General features: G+C 41.8%; 1 protein-coding gene and 1 pseudogene across 1 annotated transcript in view; both read left to right on the top strand.

Moving 5' to 3' along the window:
• The window catches only part of LOC147361947 (ATP-binding cassette sub-family C member 4-like), a 179,498-nt gene extending 173,799 nt beyond the window's left edge, over positions 1 to 5,699 (top strand). Inside the window, exon 32 of the mRNA XM_086330258.1 lies at positions 3,854 to 5,699. Within this exon, the coding sequence (XP_086186384.1) occupies positions 3,854 to 3,874 (21 nt within the window). The 3' untranslated portion in view covers positions 3,875 to 5,699. The remainder of the gene's footprint in view (positions 1 to 3,853) is intronic.
• A 361-nt stretch (positions 5,700 to 6,060) lies between these two features.
• Positions 6,061 to 10,225, top strand: LOC147361946 (small ribosomal subunit protein uS12 pseudogene; annotated as a pseudogene).
• The last annotated feature ends 13,329 nt before the right edge of the window (positions 10,226 to 23,554 follow it).

Here is a 23,554-nt window from a genome sequence, read left to right as displayed (position 1 = left end):
TCTGAATGGTGCTTGAAGATGAGGTGGGTGAGAGCACTAAGCACTGTACATGGTGTGAGGAAGGTCCTCGATGAGTGACATTCAGTCACGTGGTGTCTTTCTAACAAATGTCAGGTGATAGTATCTTGGACAGATGTGACAACTGAGGTCTAGTTTAAGGACTTAGCCACTGTCATGCAGCCACCTGTAATTCATTCTGGAGCAAGGTGGGGTTGACATTGATGGGAAGATGTGGTGCTCTTGCTGTTTGAGATGCATGGTTTTGGGTGGGATGAGGCTTCAGACTGTATGTGGTAAGGCTTCCCCATTGAAAATTTATCTCTGGGTATTAAATTATGGATGCATTTTACCTTCTTCATATTTTTCTGCATTTCCCAAATTTTTACTTGTAATTAGAATAAAACTACTTGTGTAATATTTAAAATATCTGTTAAAGAAAACATGCCCCTGTATCTAACAGTATTTCTGTATGAAAAATGTATCTAAAATGTGGCCTAAATTTCTCTGTCACTGTTTCATCTCAGTCCTGCTTATAAATGAGGAAATGCACACCAGTACCTTCCACTGTTCATAGGGTAGGAAGGAGATAGCTTTTTGTAAGTACTATATTGTATGCAAATGTTGAGAAGCTGAACATGAAACTCTATATTTTTTGTGCCTAAAATTCACAGAGTGCTTTCATCTAGAGTGTCTCCGAGTCAGAGTTTCCCTCCTGAGACCTGATAATCATTAGTGATTTCCCATATAACCAAGTCACAAAGCAGCAAGGACTCTTAAAACCCTTTTGTTCTTTTGATCTTAGGCATTATACATCAAAGAGATGTGTGATGACACTTATGTGTCAAAGTGTTCATTTAAAAAACTATATTATCCTTATGTATGATCAAGTCACTGAGTGATGAGAAATTGATCTCAGAATTTTAGATATGCCAGATAAGATAATAGGGTTCAACATCCTCATTTTATAGGTGAGGAAACTAAGTCCTCAGAAGGAATGTGGTCCTGTGTGTATAATTGGTGTTAAGCTAGTTTGCAGCAGACACAGAATTAGAAATCTGTTCTTTAAGTGTATGTTTTAAATCAAGTGTCACATAAGATACATACAGAAGCAGACATAGGTCATAGAATTAGAAATCTTGTGATTCCTGGTCTAGTAATCCTGCCCCTACTCTAACAATATTAATGGTAAGTTATATTTGTGTAGTTTTTTTATAATTTATTTTACACAGTTCTTGCATGTATGATTTCACATAATCCTCATGACTGCCCTTTTTTATTGCAAGTCATGGATGAAGAGATTGGTCCAGGGCTTACCCAAGGACACAGAGCTGGTCCAGGGAGCACAGAGGGGGAATTGCTGGGGAGGCTGAGTACAGACCTAGGTTCTGTGTTCTGTGCCAAGTCTGAGAACACTGCTCCTTTCACGTGGTACCCAAGGTGGAGGCGGTCACTCAAGTTCACAGGGTGAACGAACCTCACTCTTAGATTTCAGTCCTGTCACTGGCTCAGGTCACCTCTACAGAAAGAAATGCAGTTCTTGATTCTCATCCCATTTTGATATTACTTCTGCATACTTTACATCCTCTTAGGAGGATAAGCTGTCAGACTATCAGTTTTTTGAATTTGCAAGCATCAGATATCAATGCCTTGTTCAGAGCTGTAACAATGGGTTGATTAGCCTAAGTCACAAGGTTTTCACTCTAATAGAACAGAATTCATTCTTTTGAGAGAAAACCCAACATCTGGGAGAAGGTGCTTCCACATCACATTTTCTTGAACAAATAGTTCAGGTGAACTGATCACTGTCTGATTGACCCTGATCCATGAAATAGTAGAAAAAATACCTTTTGGATTCATAAAGCTGAAGGGGGCATTAGTCTGCTAGGGCTGCCATACAAAGACCACAGAGCAGGTGACTCAAGCAACAGAAACGTATTTCCTCACAGCCCTGTGGCTGGAAGTCTGAGGTCAAGACATCAGTAGGGTTGGTTTCCTCTCGGGTCTCTCTCCTTGGCTTGGAGATGCCGTCTTCTCTCAGTGTCTCACATGGACTTCCCTCTGTTTGCCTGTGTCCTGATTTCCTCTTCTTATAAGAACTCCAGTCTGTTAGATTAGGACCCACCTGTATGACTTCATTTTAGTTTTATTGCCTCTTTAAAGATACTGTCTCCAAACAGTCACATTCTGAGCTACGGTGGTGTTTAGGACTTCAACATGTAAAATTGTAGCTGAACACAGTTCAGCTCAAAGAATGAATGCCTGTCATCTACTCTGTTCTGTGATGAAGCAGGCCAGGTTGAAGTTTTTTGAAATTTCTTTGTTCCCAGTGTGCAACAGAGGTGTCATTTTGTCTATTCATGAAATCACCTAATAGAGCCCAGAAGTTATAAAATCCTCGTATCCGAGCTCTGGGAGCCTGGACCCGTTTGAATAGATGGAAGAGGCACTTAGCATCCACGTGGCCTTGTGTCCTCCAAGATCTCTAAGCCTCAGGTCCTCAGCTGTGTGTGGAGCAGGGATTACAGCCCTGCCGGCTTCTTAACACTCATTACAGGGATCAGATGAGAGAGCAGATGCTTAAGGGCATTGAAATATAAAGTGTTTTACAGTATAAAAGTCGGATCAATTTTTAAAAGGGTGTAGACAGAAGACTTGCCTTCCAGTAATAAAAAATACACCCATAGTTTAAGTAGAGTTAGAGACTCTAAATCAGGGGTCCCCAACTCCTGGGCTAGGCTGTTATGGTCCGTGGGCTGTTAGGGACTGGGCCATATGGCAGGAGGTGAGTGGTGTGCAAAGGAGCAAACTTCAGCTGCTGCCCCCATTGCTCACTTTACACCTGAATCTCCTCTTTCTCGCCCTGTCTGTGGAAAAAGTGTCTTCCAGAAACTGGGTCCCTGGTGCCAAAAAGGTTGGGGACTACTGCTCTAAACAATTAAAATGTATTTATAATAATATATTTTAAAACACATGGCTTATCTAAAGCTACAAAATTTAAAAACTTTTTTAAAATACTTTTTTAAAATTTATGAACTAAAGATAAATCACTCTCCACTCCTGTCATCACACTGCTCCCCCCCAAGGTGGAGCCCCAGCACCACTATTGACTGTTCTGTTGAGATGTTCTGTGTATCAGGAAGAAAATTCCTGTTTCTAAGCACAAATGATAGCTATCCTTTATTTTTTCACTCAGTGTTGTATCTCAGATTATATCAATGCATATGGTTATCTCATTCTTTTTAATGACTACATGTGTGTGTGTATTAGTCTCTCAGTCGTGTCCGACTCTTTGTGACTCCATGGACTGTAGCCCACCAGGCTCCTTTGTCCGTGGGATTCTCCAGGCAAGAACATAGTATTATGCTTTCTCCATTTTGTACTCCTTATTTTCAATGCTTGTCAATAAGAGTTTATAAAATACAGGGAATACAGCCTGATACTAACATCCAAATTTGTTGTGCTCATTTTATGCATGAAAATGAGAAACCCTTGGGCAGAGAGTATTAATAGATTTCCCAGCCTCTTTGTCACCTGGTTTTTAATTTCTCTCCAGGCTTTGAGTCAGTAAAATGATTTTACTTGTCAATTTACTCTAGTGATAAAGCATATCTGTGAATCAGAATGATCAGAACTTATGTGTATCTATGGGTTGTTTGGCATTAAGTCCACCCCAATGAAGGTTTTAATGGGGCTACTTCCTCCATTGAATAAATACACCCCTGGTTTTTCCTATTGTGCCTCTAGTAGTGATAAGATTTGCTTCACGTAAAGCAGTGGACCTAAGAATGTGTTGCCTTAGAAGAAGGAGTTTAAAACTCATAAATATGTGTGTTTTGTCTTTTTTCCCCCTCAGGTGCACTCTGAAAGAAAATAACCAGGTATCACTCACAGTGACCATGTGGTAATGAATATTATGAATGACAAGTGGACAACCATCAGCCTTCACAATTTCTAACTTGACTCTGTGCTTCTACCATGAGTTCATGTCTATTCCAAAGGCATTTTTCCAATAGGTTTCTGCACTGCATAAATTATATTATACTTTTTTTACACTAGCAACAGATATTTACATATTACAAATATTAATCTATAATTTTTTCTCCAGCTTCACTCAGTGAGTTCAAGCTCTTGCAAAAGGATTTCTTATGCTTATTTATATGTAATACTATTTTCTTTTTTATCCAAATCAGAGGTGCAGGCCACCAGTAAGAGCTGGTTTTGTGTCTTGAGAGATTCTGGAGCCAAACTCATTTTCTAATATTTGAGACGAAGTTCTCACAGATTTTTTTTTTTTTTTCTGTTCCCAGAATTACATATTACTTTCTAATTATATTAGGGATTCTTGAAGACTGTGTGATGATGCCGTTTTGTATCACCACTTCCTTTAACAGAACTACTATCCATTTTCCACTCAAAGACCTCTGGTTAAAATACGACAGAGAAAAGTAATAGGAAAAACATACAGTAATGTAGTTTAAATAACATTATAGGAGAGAGATGGGTCACCCTCCAAAAAACATATGGTTAAAATACAGAAGGACAATATTGTACGTTCGTCCCCTGCATTGCAGGCAGATTCTTTACCACTGAACCACTGGGGAAGCCCTCTAAAATAGAAGGAAGAGAAAATATTCTTTATCAAAGTAGGAACCCTTCCAGGGGATTTGCTAATGAAGGACAGACATGTTCTAGACTGTCTTCTAGATAGAAGATTTTATTTTTTACATTAAAAAAATTGTGGTAAAATATATATAACATAATACCATGTAACCATTTTTAATCACACAATTTGGTGGCATTAATCACACTCACAGTGTTGTTAGCCTTCATTCTCTGGTTAACTTTCAATAATTATATTCTTCCTATTCAATGTGTTATTTCTGCAGAGTCATTTTGATAAGTTTCATTTTTCTAAAAGTGGATCTGTTTCTCGTGCTTTTTGAGCTTGATTGACACAAATTTATTCACAATATCTTACATGTTTAATCTCTGCAGCATCTCTGTGTTCTTTTGGCCTCTTAATTTTCTTTGAACCTTCTCTTTTTTATGAGTAATCTTGTATAACTTTTTCCTTTTTTCAAAGAATCAACTTTTTGCTGGATTGATGCTCTGTTTTTCTTTCTAGTTCATCATATCATTCTTTCTTTCAACTTTTCCTTTTTGAGATTTTTTTCTCTAAATTCTTAAATTGCAAACAGATTAATAACATCATTATTTTTCTAACCTAAGTTATATAAAACTGACATTTTTTCTGAGATCCACTTTAGCTACAGCCTACAAGTTTTGATACTTACACCAATCAACAGCCAAAGTATTATGTATTTTCCAATTCCTAATTTAATTCATTAACTATATCTTTTACCCATGAGTTATTTATAAGTATAATGTTCTATAAATTTCAAATGCCAATGGATTTTTTTCTATTAGATTGAACATGTGGAACTGCTAACATTCAGCCTTTTGTATAAAATGGCACTTTCATGTGTTTCAACATAATAGTTTTCTTTTGTTATTAATATATAGCTTAATTTCATTTTGGCCAGACAACATTAGGTTACGGATTTTAAACCAAAAGTAATGATATTCACACAAAAAGTCCTTATTTCCACCATTTTATATTTTATTTAGGGGTTTTAAAATGTTATAAGTACATGTGTAACCAGTAATTTTCAAATAAAAATCCTCCCTAAGTACTGGAACATTTTCTGATACATGTTGCAAGCTGGTTCTCTGGAATTAGACTCAGATTGAGTTTAGTGCTGGGATGTTTATCAGGGCTGCCCTTGGAATCAACACCGTGGAATCAGGAGGGAAGAATCGGGATAGGGCAGAAGGAAAGATCAAGCTGGATCACTGGCTGGATGACCTTAGCTGATCCCATGGGGCATCGGGAGTGAAGATGGCCCTTCAGGGTTGTCCTGACACATTCAATGGCCGGTCTTTATATATCCACCTGGAAGGATTATTGCATGCAACCTGGTGGTTGAAGGTTGCCCACTGGCAGCACCCCCAGCAGCCAGGCAATGAGTCCTTGAAGGGAGGTCTGAACAGCACATCTCCATGTCCCCCCACATCCTGTGTCACAGCTCTAAGGTAGGTGATGAAGATGTCCTGTGGGGGAAACTCTTGATGACTGATGTGTAAGTCAAAATGATGAGTTAGTGATTCTCCTCAATACCCTCTGGTTTAAAAAATAGAGGAGAAGGTCCATGAAGGGGAGAAATCTCATCTTCTAGGGTCAGCTCAGTCGTCACCTTTTCTAGGAAGTCACTGTAAGATCAGTCATCATCCTAGGTAACTCGTCTTTCTGTAGGACCCTGAGAGCCTCTCATTTGTTAAACTGAACCGTACTTGGTTAGTGTCCTATTGTCATCAGTGCGGTGATTCTTAAACAAGGGGCCTGTTCTTTCCATTTTACACAGGTTATGTAAACTATGTAGCCTGCCCTGACTATGAGTATTCATATGGTTTGTTTTCTCACTAAACTAAGTGAGAAAAAGACTTGAAACTGTGCCCTATTCACTTTTTAATTATATCTTTCAGCACAGTATCTGTTACATAGGGGGTGCTCAGTAAATGTTTTCTGAATGAGTAAATGATGACTGAGAACAAACCTTCATTTTCAACTTTATAATTTTGGAATTCTAAGAAGTAGCCTGGGATAACAGAAAGCCCTGGTTTTGGAGTCAGTCACACTGATCTACCTGTTAGGTCTTTCTCTGCTCTCACCAACAGTGTGGGTATCCGAAGAATGAACTGTCCAGAGTGGGACACTTGAGAGTAAAAGGAAAGCAGTAACCAGCCAGAGTGCCAGGGAAATAAACTGGCACCATCTTTGACAAAATGGACTATGGACACCCTTCAGCCATGTAGCTTTAGTCTAAAAATAATTCTGTGCGTGTATTTATATAGATCCTATTCTTGAATCAGCAGCATGGTCCTGGTGTTAAAGAGGGGTATCTAGAAACACAACAGGTTTTTTTAAATCAAGGTTTCATATATACATTATTAATTTTAATTTTAAAACAGAATATGGATTAACTGAGTTTTTGTTTTTTAAACCTAATGTTCTAAGGATTTTTTTTTTTTCAGGACTAAACCAGCAGTGTTGAAAACTGGGAGAAATACATATTTATTTGAGTTTAGACCTAAAAAATAACATTACTAGAAGGAATAACATGCCCCAGCCCTAAGAGACCTTCGTCTATATACCAGAACCATGTGACCTGCCATAATCAAATTGGGATTGTGTGATATTTTTAAGAAGAACAAGGTTAAGACTTAGACACACTAAGAATGTTCTACACAGAGTTTACATTGGAGGGTTCTGACTAACTTCACTCTTTCACTCAGCAACAATGCTCACAATTATCCACCTGATAGGTGGAGGCTTTGTGTATTCCAAACCAGTGTTTGATCCAATAGTTAATCACATTTAATTCTGGAGGACATTATGTGAAAAACAGTTTTTAAATTACATTTTGCAGACTACCTAGACAAAAAAATGAGTCTCTGAGATGGAGTTTATATCACATTAGAACTTTTGTAAGTAAATAACAATAAACAGTAGATTGAGGATTTTTAAACTCTACATTTGGCAACAATAAAAATTTTTAAAAATCCATGAGTTTATACTTATTCCAATAAGACATAAAATAGACAGGACTAAGGGAAATTTATTTTTTACTGTAGGAAGGCAACTCACAAATGTAGACAGATTAATAGAAAAGTACCATATGGGAGCCATTGTCATAAATAATTCATACAAAATTCATCATTGACTGAACATATGTTGAGTGTTTGGGGGTTGGAAGAGACACAGCATTTTCATGGACTCAAAATATCTTCTCAGATTAATTCTTTAGGGAAGAATTATATTTTTAAAGTGGAAAAATCAGACAAACACCAGGCTAAGCAAGTAACTAGAGTAAACATTAATAGTGAACCTACTGACACCCTTGGCTTTTTTTTTTCTTGTTTCTTTAAAAATATACATAAGTATGGTTGACTTACACTGTTGTGTTAATGTCTGCTGTACAGCAGTGATTCAGTTATACATATACATGCATTCTTTCCATGTAGGTTTAATAAGCAGGGTGACAATATACAGCCTTGTCATACTCCTTTACCACTTTTGACCCAGGCAGTTGTTCCATGTCCGGTTCTAACTGTTGCTTCTTGACCTGCATACAGGTTTCTCAGGAGACAGGTAAGGTGGTCTGGTACTCCCATCTCTTTAAGTTTTCCAGTTTGTTGTGATCTACACAGTCAAAGGCTTTAGCGTAGTCAATGAAGCAGAAGTAGATATTTTTCTGAGCAGAAACCATAAGGCCCACAAATCCTGGAAATGGGCTTCCTGGTCCTTTACAGGAAAACTCTGCCCACCCTGCCCTGCGGCTCTGCTGTTCTAAGTGCATCCTGTGGACCAGCAGCATCGGCTGGCCTGTGAGGCTGTTAGAACACAAAATCTTGTCTCTACCCACTACTGACTCAGAATCTCTAGAACCCAGGTGAGTCCTGCTCACAGTACAGGTTGGGAAGTGCTGGTTTAGAGGCCCTGCTCAGGTCATCCTGCGTTTGCACCCTCCCCCAGGTGCAGACAGCCAGAGAGGACCAGGGCATGTGGCCACCTGGAGCCCCGCCCACTCCAGGCGGTGCTGGGAGTACCTGGACCCTGTTCCCAGCACCAGTGTAGGCCTCCCTCCTGGGGCCCATCTTCCAGCCCAACAGGTGGTCAAGATTCAGCTGTTTATGGGGCAGAAGAGGGTGGCCTGAGCTTGGACTTGAAGGCTGGAGGTGCTCTTGCTTGAGCAGCAGATTCCTCAGGGCACAGAGAAGATCAGAGCCAGAGGTGGGAAGAACAGGGGGAGGGCTGGGGGCTGGGTCAGCCCCTCCCTCTGCTGTCCTGCCTTCTAGCTCCAAACTCCAGGGTCCAGGAACCCCAGCCTGCCATGTGGTTATGAGGGTGTATTTGACAGTGGGTTAGCTTGATTTATAACTTTTAAATATTTAAACATAAAGGATGGGCTTCATTATACTCTTGACCCAGGGCCCACAGATGTGAGTGGCAGGTCTGTTAAATGCTTCTCAGAATGTTCTCAGAGGACCCCCTGCATCCCAATCCACTGGGATGTTGGATCAGACCTTTGGGGCTGGAGCCTAGGACTCTGCATTCTGACCCCTCCCCTGGTGACTCTGATCCACAGCAGAGCTACAGGAGCACTTGTAATGGAGAAAGGTGGGGCATGGAGTGGAGCTGCCCTGAGTGTCGGGAAGTGTCAGAAGAGAGGGAGGTCCCAGGTCAGAGGAAGGTGCTGACTACAAGCTCACACCTTCCTGCTTCTCTCATGATTCTCCTCACAACCTGGCCTGACTCCACCTCTGGGAGTTGGCCACAGGGAGAAGCTGCTAGAATGGGGCAAGGGTGTCCTCCTGACAACCGTGGAGTCCTCGGGGGCTGCTCTGCAGAAGGAAGGACCTGAGTCGGGGCTATAGGAGCAAAGGGGCTGCAGGCGCCTGGAGGGACCACACGGACCCACCCAGGGAGTCAGGCTGAAGCCGCTGAGCAGGTCTTTGGGCAGGGAGACCTCCTGGTCCCACGGGACACAGGTGGAGCGGGGACAGACTGTGTGGTTCCACCGGGGCTCAGGTGCCGCATTTGTCAGTAGTCTTATGACCTCTAGCAAGGTCCTTAAGCTCTTGTAAGATGGGGGTCCTAACATCCTAGTACCCTCTGAGTTTGTGTTAAAATTAAACATGATGGGTCTTTCGTTCAGGCCCACAAGGCTGGTAGGATGAGCAAGTGTGGCTTTTGCCAGGAAGCTCTGTAGCCACCGACGAGCCCAGAAGTAGCATGGAAACAGTGTAAGAAAGCCCATTTGGGCACAGCCCTCAAGGCCAACCCTTTTGGATGCACTTCTCATGCCAAGAAAATTGTGCTCGAAAAAATAGGGGTTGAAGCCAAACATCCAAATTCTGCCATGAGGAAATGTGTCAGGGCTCAGTTCACCAAGAATGGCAAAAAATCACAGCCTTTTGTACCCAGTGATGGTTGCTTGAATTTTATTGAGGAAAATGATGAAGTTCTGGTTGTTGGATTTGGTTCCAAAGGTCATGCTGTTGGTGACATTCCTGGAGTCTGTTTTAAGGTTGTCAAAGTAGCGAGTGTCTTTTTTGGTCTTCTACAAAGGCAAGAAGGAAAGACCAAGATCATAAATTTTGATGATGAAAGAATTATAGTAATAAATTTTCATATACAAAAAAAAATTAAATGTGATATGATAGTTAAGTAAAACCACATCCTTGTCACACAGAGCAAAACAAGGGGCAGCTGCTGTTTATTGGGATGCTTATTACACTACACCTCTGCACTTCTTGATGCTCGATATTATAGGCACTTATCACTGCCTGTGTTCAATCATGTCTGACTCTTTGTGCCCCTATGACTGTAGCCCACCAGGCTCCTCTGTTCATGAGATTTTCCAGGCAAGATTACAATACCAGAGAGGGTTGCTGTTTCCTCCCCCAGGGCTTCTTCCCGACCCAGGTATCGATCTTGTGGCTCCATTGTCTCCTGCATTGGCAGGCAGATTCTTTATGACTGAGCCTGGGAATTACCTGTCACTGACTTTAAGATCAGGTCCCTCAAGGCCCCAGGGGGCGCTAGTGGTAAGGAATCCATCTGCCAGTGCAGGAGACCCAAGAGAATCAGGTTCAATCCCTGGGTGGGGAAGATCCCCTGGAGGAGGAAATGGCAACCCACCTCAGTATTCCTGCCTGGGAAATCCCATCCTCTGTCCATGGGGTCCCAAAGAGTCATCACGACTGAGCACACACACACCTCAGATCCCAGGCATAGGATGGTTCCAGTCACAGCTGTGTGCCACACCCATGCTTGGCCAGTCACCTGTAGCTCCCTGAACTTCCCTGCACAGGAGCAACTCCTGAAGTTACTACTGAGCTGCTCATCCTATATAGTTCCCAGGATTGCCCTACTAGCAAGCCACACCTTGGGAATCCTGCTCATAGGTTTGTGATGAACTAGGGTGGGGCTTGTATGAAATCTCCTGAGACAACCGTATCATACTGAAAATCACCACCAGGGCGCAGGAAAATCCAGGCATCCAGGTGAGAAGCGTGGAAAGGCTGTGCATTGAGGGGCCAGGAAGGCCTCAGAGTGGGCAAAAGGGGTCACAGGCCCCCACCCCAACTACACCCTGTACACAGAAACATACACACCTGCTCCTGCAAAATTACTCTGTTTACTCTGCTTCCTCATCCGGGTAGAGTTCTTTATATCCTCAATATGGCAAAGGGCAGTGGTTTGTAAACTTGGCTACAAATTCAAATCACCAGGGGAGCTCTGTAAAATCCCAGTGCTGAAGCCTCATCTCAGTTAAATCACAATCTCAGGGGAGGGGACACAGAAATCAGCACTTTTTAAAACCTCACAGGTGATTCCACCCTGCAGCCAAATGAGAACCACTATTGGAGGCAGAAGATCTCATTTCTTCCCAAATGGCAGCTGCTGTCTTTGCTAGAAAGTGTGAAAAAGCATTAAGTCGCTCAGCTGTGTCTGACTCTTCGCGACTATGCACTATAGCCCACGAGAATTCCATGGAATTCTCCAGGCAAGAATACTGGAGTGGGTAGCCATTCCCATCTCCAGGGAATCTTACCAACCCAGGGATCAAACCCAGGTCTCCTACACTGCAGCCAGATTCTTTACCATTTGAGCCACCAGGAAAAACAGAAACAGTTTGATTTCTTATTTTGTTACCGTTTCTCCCAAGTGAGACCCCCCACCCTCGACAGGAGGTGGGGCTCCTTCTGGTAGAGGGGTGTGCGTGTGTGCACGCATGCTCAGTCAGTCATATCCGACTCTGTGGCCCCATGGACTGCAGCTTGCCAGGATCCTCTGTCAATGGGATTTCCCAGGCAGGAATATTGGAGTGGGTTGCCATGTTCTGCTCCAGGGGGTCTTACTGACCCAGGGATCAACACAAGTGTCCTGCATTGGCAGGCGGGATATTTACTGCTGAGCCACCTGGGAAGTCCCTCTTCCAGGTGTGGCTCGTGCCAGTAGAATGTGCTCTAGAGGACACTGTTTCCTTTGAAAACCCTCCACAGTGCTGCTGAATGTGATTCCTGTCAACTGGGGGTCAGGGGTGTTCTCATAGGACCGGCTCAGCTGTGCTGCCGGTGGCTCCAGATTGTAGTGCCGGGCTCAGCATCTCTGCATTCGACACCTCAATGCCATCTTGAATCACAGTGCTGGGGGCAATGATCCTGCACTTGGCCCTCTGAGCTGAGGTGTCAACGCAGCCGTTTCACACCAGGGATTCTTGTTTGCTGGGCCGGGTGTGACGCATCTTCATGAAGCACCCTGTGAGCAAGTGAAACTCAACTTAGCACAAAAGGCGTGACAAAAAGTTAGACTTTATTTTATTACCAAGGTTCTACTTTTACTCCCAGGGAGTTGTTGATGGGCTTTGTTGGTGACTGTTTCATCACAGCCCAGCCTCATGGAATATTAAGGGCCCTGACTTACCTTTAATGACTGTTTCCTTTGTTAGCTGTGGAGATAATCCTGATGAAGAAAAAGAGACCAATTTCTCTTCTGTTCCTGAAGATCCGAAAGGGAAGGTATTGATATAATGAGTTTTATTTTGTTGTTGTTGTTGTTTTTAACCCATAAGGTAGCTCCCTCTTGTCTGGGGCTTGATGTTGCTCCTGAAATAAATGGGAGCCCCTGGCATCCTTCATTTGAGGAAGACAACTGGGTATTATTTAAATAGGAAAGGAAAGGACCTATGCATCAGGGTGCACAGAGAACCAGGTCTAGGCTCTCAGGTGACAGGCTAAGATGGCCTCATCACTATGGAAACAGTGTGTCTATGCTTGTGAGACAGAAGGAAGTAGGTGGGTACAGATATTGAGAAAAACAGATTCCCACAAAAACTGGTTTGAACCAGTTAAAATCAAGATGGTTTTGAGTATGGTCTGGTCTCTGACTTCTAACTCATTATACCTTCATTGTAACACTAAAATTCACTCCCCTCTTGCCACAACAGGTGCTTTAATAGTTCCAAGGCTGACCATAGAGGGCCAAAAAGTGAAGGGGGAGGAGTCTGTCTGCTCACCATTCAAAAGCCAATAAAGAGGCCAGGTTGGTGGAAAGGAATATTTGGTTTATTTTGGATGCAGGTGTGTGTGTTGGGGGAAGGGTGGATGCCTGTCCAAAGGCTGACTCTCCCTCCCTTGACAATCAGTGGACAAGAGGGCTACATGTAGAAACAGTACAGTCAGTGCTGACAGTCATCTTGAAATTGGTCATTGGTGGTCTGACCAGTGTCATCTTGATTGTTTTAGGTACAATTAATCTTCAGTTCCAGGGTTGGTTTGTTCCTACTTCTAGAGGTAGTTCTCAGGATTGTGGCAGCTGATGTCATGGCTACAGTCCAGTCATTATATAGTTCTTTTACCTGGTGGGGGTTTCAATAGCTATAAGACAGCTCATAGGATATGGCTCAGAATATTATCTATAGCCCCTGAGAAGGAATTAAAAGGTCCTTAACTATGCTTAATAACTATATTATTATTGGTATCCTTTGACTGTTTTTCTTTGTTTCTGCATATTCTCACTTCTCTGATTAAACTTATTCTTTGGCTAAAGTTTTTCCACAGACAAAAGGCAGGCAGAGGACATGGGGGGCAAGAACCATAGGGTCCTGCTCCATTTCAAAAGTGTGCAGTGGTTCACTTCTTGCAAATCCCTGTCCCTTCCCTGGAATAGCAAGTATATTTCTCCCACTTGTTGTTGAATGAAATTACCCAGCCCATGACATCTAACAACTCCATACCCTGGGTCCTCTCACCTTCTGAGAAGGTCCACATTCTGCCTATGGAGAGTGTGTCTCCCTGAATAAGTCCATTTTCACTCTGCTTCAGCTTGCTCCTCAGTTCTTTCCTGCAGGAAGCCAAGGACCCTCACTTGGAAGCTGGCCCCAGGTACTTCCACGTCTTCCAGAAAGAGATATGTCCTTCTCCTGCACCACTTGTAACATGGAGGATGAAGAATAGGGACTATACATCTAAACTGATTATAAAGCAGATGATCTAGTTTTAGGAAGAGTTCTTATTTATCTTCCTAGTGTTGTTTCTTAAGCGTTAGCAGTCTGGTTTCTGCTTTCCTGGGCAAATGTATTTGGTTTTTAAAATTAACTCTACTGTGGGAGTTTGAAGAAAGACGTAACTGATTCTCATCTGCTCCCCAGCTGATGCCACAACTACATCTCCCTCTGTGGCATTCTCTCATCCTGGGTCACAGACTCCTTAAACTTGTTTCCTCCCTTTCTGAATTTTCCAGGCCCTAGGTAAGTCAGGGTTTTCTCTAACTCATAACACAAGCTGATGGCAAGGGAACTCCTCTACAAAACTGGTAACTCACCTGGCTTCTAGCAGGAGGTAAGGCATCACCCATACGTGGAGGGATTCTATCATATCCTGTGTCCCCCCTGCTTTGTCCTTGCCCAGGAGGTTGAGGATGGTGACCTTGGAGATAAGGATCGCCAACTCTCTGCCCCTTATTCCCAGACCTTTACTCTCCTCTAACTTGTGTTTTAATCTCTCTTCTGTGGAGGAAATGTTGATTGGCTAAGTTTTCTTGCAAACTATGCTCTTTATGCCAGCATCAGTGGCCTTTAAGCTATAACCTCAAGATTTTCATTTTCATTCCTTTTTCATAAACATTCATACATAGCAAGGGCAATTAACTTAATATTCTGATAAAATATCTTGCCATAATAGCTTCCACTTATTGAACATTTCCTCTTTGCCAGAAATTGGAACAAGCACTTTCACATAAACAATAACTCCATGAAATAGATATTCCTTTTTTTATTTGGGCTTTGCTGGGTCTTATTTGTGACACTCAGGATCTACATTGTGTTAAGGGAGTTCTTTCATTGGGGTGCATGGACTCTCTTATATGGAGTGGGCAGGCTCAGTAGTTGTGGCACACAGGTTTAGTTGCTCAACCAGCATGTGGGATCTTAGTTCCCTGACCAGGAATCAAACCCAGGTCCCTTTCAAAGGTAGATCTTAACTACTGGACAACCAGGGAAGTCCAATATGTTACTTAAGTACCCATTTTACAGATGAGAAACTGAGTTCAGAAAACATGTGTCATTGAGGCACAGGAAGAGTTGCCCCTGTTAGGAGGTAGCCTTCCTTATTTATCTAACACAGCTTCTGGGAAACTAAGAGTTTCCAGTTTTTGGAGGGATCATGAGAAAGAAGAAAAAATGTTTTAATTCTACTTCAGTTCAGTTCACTTCAGTCACTCAGTTGTGTCCGACTCGTCATGACCCCATGAAGCACAGCATGCCAGGCCTCCCTGTCCATCACCAATTCCCGGAGTTTACTCAAACTCATGTCCATTGAGTTGTGATATCATCCAATCATCTGATCCTCTGTTGTCCCCTTCTCTTGCCCTCAATCCTTCCCAGCATCAGGGTCTTTTCAAATGAGTCATCTCTTTGTATCAGGTGGCCAAAGTATTGGAGCTTCAGCTTCAACATCAGTCCTTCCAATGAACGCCCAGGATTGATTTCCTTTAGGATGGACTGATTGAATCTCCTTGTAGTCCAAGGGACTCTCCAGAGCCTTCTCCAATACTACAGTTCTAAAGCATCAATTCTTTAGCCCTCAGCTTTTGTTATAGTCCAACTGTCACATCCATACATGACCACTGGAAAAACCATAGCCTTGACTAGATGGACCTTTGTTGTCAAAGTAATGTCTCTGCTTTTTAATATGTTGTCTATGTTGGTCATAGCTTTCTTTCCAAGGAGTAAGCATCTTTTAATTTCATGGCTTCAATCACCATCTGCAGTGATTTTGGAGCCCCCAAAAATAGTCAGCCACTGTTTCCACTGTTTCCCCATCTATTTCCCATGAAATGATGGGGCCGGATATCATGATCTTAGTTTTCTGAATGTTGAGTTTTAAGTTAACTTTTTCACTTTTCTCTTTCACTTTCATCAAGAGGCTTCGATATATGGCAGAACCAATACAATATTGTAAAGTTTAAAAAAAATTAAATTTAAAAAAAAAAGAGGCTCTTTACTTCTTCTTCACTTTCTGCCATAAGGGTGGTGTCATCTGAATATCTGAGGTTACTGATATTTCTCCCAGCAATCTTGATTCCAACTTGTGCTTCATCCAGCCCAGAGTTTCTCATGATGTACTCTGCATATAAGTTAAATAAGCAGGGTGACACTATACAGCCCTGACATACTCCTTTTCCTATTTGGAACCAGTCTGTTGTTCCATGTCCAGTTCTAACTGTTGCATCCTGACCTGCATACAGGATTCTCAAAAGGCAGGTCAGGTGGTCTGGTACGCCCATCTCTTTCAGAATTTTCCTCTGTCTATTGTGATCTACACAGTCAAAGGCTTTGGCATAGTCAATAAAGCAGAAATAGATGTTTTTCTGGAACTCTCTCATTTTTTTGATGATCCAGAGGATGTTTTGAAATTTGATCTCTGGTTCCTCTACCTTTTATAAAACCAGTTTGAACATCTGGAAGTTCATGGTTCATGTATTGCTGAAGCCTGGCTTGGGAAATTTTGAGCATTACTTTACTAGAGTGTCAGATGAGTGCAATTGTGCTGTAGTTTGAGCATTCTTTGGCATTGCCTTTCTTAGGGATTGGAATGAAAACTAACCTTTTCCAGTCCTGTGGCCACTGCTGAGTTTTCCAAGTTTGCTGGCATATTGAGTGCACCACATTCACAGCATCATCTTTTAGGATTTGAAATAGCTCAACTAGAATTCCATCACCTCCACTAGCTTTGTTCATAGTGATGATTCCTAAGGTCCACTTGACTTCACATTCCAGGATATCTGGCTCTAGGTGAATGATCACACCATCATGATTATCTGGGTCATGAAGATCTTTTTTGTATAGTTCTGTGTATTCTTGCCATCTCTTCTTAATATTTTCTGCTTCTGTTAAGTCCATACCATTTCTGTCCTTTATTGTGCCCATCTTTGCATGAAATGTTCCCTTGGTATCTCTAATTTCCTTGAAGAGATCACTAGTCTTTCCCATTCTATTGTTTTCCTCTGTTTCTTTGCATTGATCGCTGAGGAAGGCTTTCTTATCTTTCCTTGCTATTCTCTGAAACTGCACCTTCAAATGGTTTTTTCTTTCCTTTTCTCCTTTTCTTTTTGCTTCTCTTCTTTTTACAGCTATTTGTAAGGCCTCCTCAGACAGCCATTTTGCTTTTTAGCATTCATTTTTCTTGGGGATGGTTTTGCTCCCTGTCTCCTCTACAATGTCATGAACCTCCGTCCATATCTCACTTTGACTGTATAATCATAAGAGATATGATTTAGGTCATACCTGACTAGTCTAGTGGTTTTCCCTACTTTCTTCAATTTAAGTCTGAATTTGGCAATAAGGACTTCATGATCTGAGCCACAGTCAGCTCCTGGTCCTGTTTTTGCTGACTGTATAGGTCTTCTCCATCTTTGGCTGCAAAGAATATAATCAATCTGATTTTGCTGTTGGCCATCTGGTGATGTCCATGTGTAGAGTCTTCTCTTGTGTTGTTGGAAGAGGGTATTTGCTATGACCAGTGCATTCTCTTGGCAAAACTCTATTAGCCTTTGCCCTGCTTCATTCTGTACTCCAAGGCCAAATCTGCCTGTTACTCCAGGTGTTTCTTGACTTCCAATTTTGCATTCCAGCCCCCTATAATGAAAAGGACATCTTTTTGGGGTGTTAGTTCTAAAAGGTCTTGTAGGTCTTCATAGAACTGTTCAACTTCAGCTTCTTCAGCATTACTGGTTACAAAGGTATAATTTTCCAAATTGTTGTAAGTCATAATTAGCTTGAGAGAAAGGGTTTCCTTATGTCTGGAAAACACAAACTTAAACCAGTAATATTTCAAAAGAAAAAACAATCAAAATTATGACCATATTCACCAGGTCCCTCAGCAACTAGTCCTTCTTGTTAATGGTTTTATGAAGGCATCAGGTTTTCCATTAGGACCCCATAATTTCTTACAAAATTTCCTTGTGGTTTGAAACTTATCAGAAATGTCTACTTGTCAAAAGTCCTTCCTATGAATCTTCTTAGAGCTGAAGCACTTTTACAAGCACATCTGAGTACAGCAAAAACTGTCTGTAAATGACAAAAGACTTTTCCCATACTGTGCATGCTGTGCAGGTTAATAAACTATTTCTCTCTTGTTCATCTGTCTTACATCAGTTGAGTTTCCAAGGCCCCAGCCAGAGAGCCTAGAAGGGTAAAACAGAAAGGAATTTTCTCCTCCCTTACATGGTAAAATATACATAACATAGAATGAACCATTTTAACCATTTAAAAATGTACTATTGTGGTCATTAATTATATTCACATTGTTGTGCAATCATCACCAGCATACATCGCCACAACTTTTTCATCTTCCACCTGAAGCTCTGTGTCCATTAAACACTCCCCACCCTGCACCCCCACCCCACTCGGCAAACATCATTCCTCTCTGTGTCTCTATGAATTTGACTAGTCTAGGCACCTCACATAACTGGAATCACAGTATTTGTCTTTTGGTGACCCAATATTTCTGGACACCAAGTGTGTAGGTATTTTTCCCATACTTATTGTACAAATCTTCAGACACAACTGTGTCCTACAATTTAAGTCAATTCTGATACAATCTACCTGGAGTTAGTGTCAGACCTCATCTTAGATTAAGGACTCAGTCCCACAAGACTGCTCCTTCTTCTCAACTTCAGAGCCAGGCATGAGTCCAGGTGGTTACCTTTTCTTATGGACTGATCATAAATCAGGGTTCCCATAACCTCTTCTTTGGGTTTGGTAATTTTCTAGAGTGGCTTACAACTCAGGAAAATAGTTTACTCAACTATATCACTGCTGCTGCTGCTGCTAAGTCACTTCAGTCATGTCCGACTCTGTGTGACCCCATAGACGGCAGCCCACCAGGCTCTCCCATCCCTGGAATTCTCCAGGCAAGAACACTGGAATGGGTTGCCATTTCCTTCTCCAATACATGAAAGTGAAAAGTGAAAGTGAAGTCGCTCAGTCGTATCCGACTCTTCGAGATCCCATGGACTGCAGCCCACCAGGCTTCTCCGTCCATGGGATTTTCCAGGCAAGAGTACTGGAGTGGGGTGCCATCGCCTTCTCCACAACTATATCACTAGCTTATTATAAAAAGATTCAACTCCGGAATAGCCAGATGGAAGAGATGCAGAGCAAGGTAGAAGGAGGGGCGGGGGCTTTCAGGCCCTCTCCAGGAGAGTTGCCCTCCCAGCACCTGCACATGTTCATCAGTCGGGAAGCTCTGTGATCCCCATCCTACTGAGTTTTTATTGAGGCTTCATAGAAGCATACTTAGGCAAGCTTGATTAAAGCTTTGGCCATTGGTGGTTGAACTGTTCCCATTTTCTCTCCGCCCTGGATGTGGAAGGTGGGGCTGAAAGTTCCTTCCTTTAATCAAGCATTTGGTTTGACTGAGAAGCAGTCATTCAAAAACCCAGGTGGGGCTGATAGGGGCTTGTTATAACAAAAGACACCTCATCACTCTTAGTTCTCCAAAGTGTTTCAGGAGCTCTTAGCCAGGAAGAGATTGAAGACCAAAAATATTTCTGATTATAAGTCACAGCATCACACTCTTCAAGGTTCATCCATGCTGCAGCACGTGTCAGAATTCCCTGCAGTTTTAAGGCTGAGTGATATTTCATTGTAGGTTTATATCATATTTCATTGTATGTTTAGATCACACTTTGTTTCAGGAGAGCTTCCCTGATATTTGAGTTGGTAAAGAATCCACACGCAATCCAGAAGACCTGAGTTTGATCCCTGGGTTGGGAAGATCCCCTGGAGAAGGGAAAGGCTTCTTTCAGAAACACTTTCAAAATCAACACTTTTGAGTGCATTTATTTTCTTTATTCAGATGGTTTTCATATATGGGAAAAATTCGGAAATTACTTATTTTCCTCATACTGATGTGTACTTATTAGTTCACTGAAATTTATTTATTTATTTGAGAGATAAATAAACCAGAGTTTTACTTCTTGCTTATGTACTTTTCTCTATGCAACAGTTGCTGGGTAACTGTCTTCATGCCCTGAGAAGAATATGCTTTGGTCTTTCCTCTACCCCTCTCACATATCCAAACAGGATTCCTCCAGGACCAACCTAGCAGTAGAACAGACATCTAAGTAGTCTGGCTGACTTTGTCCGTCATTTATGTTCACCTCCACTGATCAGTATTGGCCACTATCCCTGTGTATCTCAGGCAGTGTGGGAAGCATAGTTCTTCCTTTGGTCCTGAGACACATAGAAACTTTTTGAGTCACAGTAAATGTTTTTAGAGGTTGCAGTGCCCTCCTCTTTCTGGTAGGGTGTGGGTATCCTCATCATTCACCAGGCATGTGCTTTCTAAGACTTCCTGTGGGCAGGGTTGAGTGGGCACTGGAGTCCAAGAGAGCAGTCCTTCTCCACCTGCTTTAAGAAGCCTGTGGTCCAGGCATTGTGAACCAGTGAAGATCCAGCAATTACAACTCTTAGCTCATTTTTAATAAGCTAAAAGTAGAAATAATAGGCTTTTTTCCTCCTTTATCTCTTAATCTGCATTTTACCTTGTAAATAAAGTAGTGAGTGACTGGTGTCTAGTAGATATGACTATTTTGCTTGACAGCAAATACAGCTGAGAGATAAGTAAGCGCTGTTCTTGTGTAAAGTCATACCAAGGAACCTAATTCTGACCAAAACATTATTCTACAGCATGTTATTATGTACTCTGTGCCATTTTTAGTCCTTTAAGCTCAGATATACTTTAGGATTGTGGTATATCTCAGCCTTGTAATTTAAAAAATCCATCTCTCTGCGGTACAGTTTGATTTTTCCACCATTGAGATGTACTGTCCTTGCCTCCAGGGTTTGACAGCACAGCGATCTAATTGTTCAATCCAACATGACTCTGGTGACCACACTTCAGCTTGCTCTGAAGAAGCCATTTGCCTCAGCAAAGTGTCTTTATACACATCTATCCTCCTAGGTCTAAATTGCATCAAGCACATCAGAAATGTTGATGCAGTGATTACTCTTTAGCTTTCTGTTGGTGACTCTAAAATAATACCTGAAGGTACAGAGAGAGGCAGCCCAAAGTGGCAGAAAGTTCATGGGCTTTGGGACCAGTATCTGGGTTGAAGTCTCCTCCATTTTGGAGAATTCACTTCACTGTTGTCTGAAATATATTATATGTAAAAAGATGAGAATAATACGTACCTTACAGTAGTATTGCAAGGATTTGTGAGATGATAAAAGGGTATTGTTACACATTCGATAAATGGTAACTATAACAATAGCCACTGGTGTGTTTTTCATATGAATATTGGTACTTCATTTGCTATATACTGCTGGGAAAGTTAGCAGCAGCCATATTTTCTTTAGCAATACTTTTTGTTGTTTTAGGGTTCCCTGGTGGCTCAGATGGTAATGCATCTGCCTGCAATGCAGGAGACTTGGGTTTGTTTGATCCCTGGGTTGGGAAGATCCCCTGGAGAAGGAAATGGCAACCCACTCCAGTACACTTGCCTGCGAAATCCCCTGGACAGAGAAGCCTGGCGGGCTACAGTCCATGGGGTCGCATAGAGTTGTACATGACTGAGTGACTTCCCTTTCTTTCTTTCCCTTTATTTGTTCTTCTAAGACCACCTTCTGAAATCCACAAAATCTCTATTAATCTGTATGTTGTAATTACAGTACTTCTTTACCAAAAGAAAACCACTTTCTTTTCTTGAGGAAAAACGAGATTTTTTTTTTTTTAATCACCTATAATCCCACAGTAAAGAAATGATCATTGTTATCATTTTGAAATATTTTCTTTTAATGTTTCTTGTTTCATGCATTCTTGTGCAAAATTGGTATAATGGTTTCAAGTCATTACATGAATATTTTGGTTGTCTTAGTTTGGGTGTGCTGAAGCTAAAGTCTAGGATGAGAATTTGAATGCAATAGGTTATTTGGGAGGGGGTCCCAGGAAACACTGGTAATGGAGTGGGGAAGTGAGACAAGAAAGGGAGAGAGGGCAGGCTGGGTTACTGGAACACAATCCTGCTGGGAAACTGTAGGAGACAGCGTGGAGCACAAGCCTCAGGGTTAATGTCTCTGAGTGAGGGAGTCCAGGTATTCACACACCAGCTCCTGTTTGTCAGCACTCCTGGCTGCCTTGTGCTTTAGCAGAACCGACTCAGGTGGCAGACAAAGCCCTCAGGCAGAGTTGCAGGAAGTCAGGCTAGGGTGACATGGAAGGCACCAGGGCAGATACTGACAACATTGGCTCACCCATGTTACTCAAACAGTCTATTTTAGACTGGCTATTGAACAGTTCACAGTGCGGATGAGTGCCTCCTCAAGGGTTATAGTCCTGCAGTTACTTCTTTTTCTATTTTCTGTTCCTCCTCACAGCAAAATTTCTCACAGGAGTTGTGTACAACCACTTTTCCACACCTTCAGACACAGTTCTCTGCTCAACACATCTTTAAAAGGCTTCAATCTCTTTCTCTTTAAAATAATGCTTTTCCTAAATCACCAAAAACCCTGTCTTTGCCAAATCCAACTGGTACTCTCTGTATTCAACTTACCAGCCTCTCAGAGGCACGGGCTCCAGCTTCTCCTGCACTCCGGTGACTGCTCATTCTCTCCCTCCTCAGTCTCCTTGGGTGAGTCTCTAACTGTGAATGCTGGACGGTCTCAGGTCTCAGCCTTGGGCTTCTCTATCCCTCTTTTTCTTTGATTTGTTTCTGCATATCTTATTTTTTAATGAAAATCCTTAAATAACTATAGAAAAGTGTAAATACTTTATATGTAATCCATTTGGGAATTATTTACATTTAAAAAATAAAATTGGGGAATATTTTTAGCATTTTTAAACTATTTCATGTCAAAAGAAGAGAGGAAATTTACTAATCATTTAGGAACACTTATAAAGCCATGGGCTACCCTGGTGGCTCAGCTAGTAAAGAATTTGCCTGCAATGCTGAAGACCTAGGTTCAATCCTTGGGTTGGGAAGATTTCCTGGAGAAGGGAAAGGCCACCCACTCCATTATTCTGGTCTGGTGAATTCCATGGACTGTATAGTCCCTGGGGTTGCAAAGAGTCCGACACGACTGAGCAACTTTCACTTTCACCTTCACTTTCATAAAGCCATTAGTAAACCAAAGCGCCTTCTGATAACATTCACTTTTCCAGCTGTCATCCTTGCGTAATTTCAGTCTCACAGAAGACATCTGACACCAAGAGGCATCTAAGTTGCCAAAATTAGATCTGCAAACTCATAATATTTCTAGCAGAGGTCCTCAGGTCCTTATTTTAAAGCCTATTAAGTCTTACTTTACAAGCTAGTTTAAAAGTAGTAAAAAGTAAAGTATTATTAGACAAGATAAGAAATAAAAGTATAGAAAAAATAGATGTGAAATTTTTAAAAGTTAACTTGTTGTTAGTAAGTGTATATGAA

Source organism: Bos grunniens, chromosome 12 (genome assembly GCF_055505025.1).
Source record: "Bos grunniens cultivar Pamir isolate PY7600 chromosome 12, Bosgru_T2T1.0, whole genome shotgun sequence".
In the NCBI taxonomy this organism is placed as follows: Eukaryota; Metazoa; Chordata; class Mammalia; order Artiodactyla; family Bovidae; genus Bos; species Bos grunniens.
Note: the sequence above shows the minus strand (reverse complement) of the source record. Positions and strands in the feature narration are given on the sequence as shown.